This window comes from Tarenaya hassleriana, unplaced genomic scaffold, assembly GCF_000463585.1.
Source record: "Tarenaya hassleriana unplaced genomic scaffold, ASM46358v1 Cleome85, whole genome shotgun sequence".
NCBI classification, from domain to species: domain Eukaryota; kingdom Viridiplantae; phylum Streptophyta; class Magnoliopsida; order Brassicales; family Cleomaceae; genus Tarenaya; species Tarenaya hassleriana.
The window spans coordinates 398305-401248 of record NW_010970923.1 but is presented as its reverse complement, the minus strand read 5'-3'; the positions used below and the strand labels follow the sequence as shown (position 1 = coordinate 401248).

At 42.4% G+C, this 2944-nt stretch overlaps 1 protein-coding gene across 1 annotated transcript; it reads right to left on the bottom strand.

Annotated features, from left to right (window-relative positions):
- Positions 1-1782: 1782 nt before the first annotated feature.
- LOC104803384 lies at positions 1783-2335 on the bottom strand. The gene is made up of 2 exons (XM_010527315.1): positions 2005-2335; positions 1783-1924 (listed from the first exon to the last, which is right to left on the bottom strand). Exons 1-2 carry the CDS (start codon positions 2225-2227, stop codon positions 1833-1835), a joined length of 315 nt encoding a protein of 104 aa, XP_010525617.1. The 5' UTR covers positions 2228-2335; the 3' UTR covers positions 1783-1832.
- Between the last annotated feature and the right edge of the window lie 609 nt (positions 2336-2944).

Below are 2944 nucleotides of genomic sequence, written 5' to 3'. Positions count from 1 at the left end.
CAAGTAACCCTTTCCCTTACAGACTCTCCCACTTTTTCTCTTAAGTTTTTCGACACTTAACCAGTATTCCAACTTCTCCCTTTATACGCTGCTACATTGGTTCTTCAATATTTCTGAAATATTCAGTCTTCCATTTCTGCATTGTTTCCATTTCCATGATTAAAGCAAGCTTCCTTTTTCCTTCAGCTCTGTTTTCAGCAGTTTCCATATTGTTGCTTTTTTCCAAATTCTGAATCTTCTAGACTCCAACCTCAGACTTCAACATTCTCCCCCTTTTTGATTTTCTGCTGAAACACAAAACAAACACAAAGTTTCCACGAACACACAGGTCTACACATGTGCCAATAAGAATGGATCAAGATTCTGCAAGGCAACTGATTCATCAAACGTATTTTCAGTGTCAACCATTAGAGACATCCGGGTAAATGATACCCGCATCTAACAGTTTGAGCACCTCTTTCTTCACTACCTCCTTCATGGTGGGATTCAATCTACGTTGATGCTCAATGGAGGTTTTGGAACTATCTTCTAGATGAATGCGGTGCATGCAAAGGGATGGAAGTTGTACCAAAGAAAGGGGTATCACTGTGGTAGAAAATGAGCATAACGAATTGATACCCACTAGGACGGTCACGGGTTGGAGGATGTGCATTGATTATAGGAAACTGAATTCCAACACCCGTAAAGACCATTTCCCGTTGCCCTTCATTGACCAAATGCTAGAGAGGTTAGCCTTGCATTCCCACTTTTGCTTTCTTGATGGCTACTCGCACTACAAGGAAAACTGTATTTACCGACGGACATTGCGACGGAAATTCCGTCGCGATAGATATTTGCGACGGACAACGACGGTAATGGGACGGATTTGCATCCGTCGTAAACCGTCGCTCAATCCGTCGAAAAATTTCGACAACAACTGACGGATATTTCAGTCGGTAATTTTGTCAGACGGATTGCGACGGACTGCGACCGATATTTGCGACCGAACTTTCGTCGGAAAATTATGCGACGGATTGGGACGGATACATTGCGTCGCATAGAAGTAGCGACGGATGGGGACAGAGATTTCCGTCGGTATTGCGACGGATTCGGTGCGTCGCAGGTAGTTAAACACGTTTTATTCGTTTCTGAAAAACGTATCTCACACACAAAGAGCCACAATAACAAAACAGTTCCACACTGATTTTATTTCTCTGGCAAACACAATACACCACAAGAAATTCTATCAGTAAACACCTTGTGTGCCGCAACACACCCCGGGTAACCCTAGACTCGTCTAGGCAGTTGAGCAGTTCGTCGTTTTGTTATAACGACTCCCCCTCAGACACAACTCACCCACTCTCAAGTAACCCTTTCCCTTACAGACTCTCCCACTTTTTCTCTTAAGTTTTTCGACACTTAACCAGTATTCCAACTTCTCCCTTTATACGCTGCTACATTGGTTCTTCAATATTTCTGAAATATTCAGTCTTCCATTTCTGCATTGTTTCCATTTCCATGATTAAAGCAAGCTTCCTTTTTCCTTCAGCTCTGTTTTCAGCAGTTTCCATATTGTTGCTTTTTTCCAAATTCTGAATCTTCTAGACTCCAACCTCAGACTTCAACATTCTCCCCCTTTTTGATTTTCTGCTGAAACACAAAACAAACACAAAGTTTCCACGAACACACAGGTCTACACATGTGCCAATAAGAATGGATCAAGATTCTGCAAGGCAACTGATTCATCAAACGTATTTTCAGTGTCAACCATTAGAGACATCAGAAGCAAAGAAACCATTAGAGACATTAATTAAATTCAGTGCGAGACATTAATTAAATTCAGTGCTTGTTCCCTAGTCTACTTCTTCCTCACTATCATCGACCACTTTGTCTTTGCCTTTGTCCATATTTCTTCCATCTTCAGTGCCCGGGTCATGTTCTCCCCCTGTGTGAAAGCAGAAATTCAAAAAAAATATAATCGAAAAGAAACTAAGATTACCTCAACCAGAATTTGTAAAAACAGACCACATTGCAGATAATCTGTGAGAAACTTGTCATGTTCTGCTCGGATTTGACTCAGCAGCTCCATTCCCTTGGTGAACAGTCCTTCAGCCTTAACCAACAACTTGGCATGTTTCATGAGTGGGGTACGTATACTACCAGTCGGTTGAGATCTGCTCACTCTGGCCTGTTGGATTCGAGCTTCAATGGTGATTGCTCGAGGGATTCTTTCAGTAACTTCAGCCATGATGAGCACTTCTGGACTTTGTCGTATGACAATTTGCTGAATGAGGCAGGGATACAACAGAAGAAATCTAGGGCGCAGACCTGAAGCGCGTGCAAGGATGTTGTTGTATATCAGAACACCCAAATTCACCTCGTCCTTTCTAAGAAGTTGGAATAACAGTAAAGCCATCTCCTTCTTAATCACTTCAGTGCGCTTTGTAGGAAGCCAGTTGTGCTTGGCAACTGTATAAAAGACTCTGCTTTCAAACAGAAGTTCAGATGGAGTGATCTGTCCTTGACGACTCTCCAAAAAAGTTCCAGTGAGAGCCTCCTCTAGTTCTGAGTTGTTCCTTCAGGGAAATCATTGGCTGGCAGACACGTACCATTAGCGAGACCAAAAAATCTGTTCACGATGGTCGGAGAGAACTCTACAAAGCTCCCCCTCACATAAACCTTATGATACAATGGATCTCCTATCACATCAACTCCAGCAGTAACATTCGCATAGAATTCCCGCACTAGGCTCTTACTGAATGGACATGCATAAGTCAGAAACGAGGTCAGGTTCCTTTCTTCAAACAGTTTCCAGACATTATTTTTGCGAAAATCTCGCACATTAGCAATTCTCTCAGATATGACCTCAACTCCTTGAAATGACTCATACCTCTTCTTTGTATCTGCAGTGAGAAACTTCTCGGAGTAGGGTTGAAGATTCTCCACATCCCTTTCAGCAGGCTTT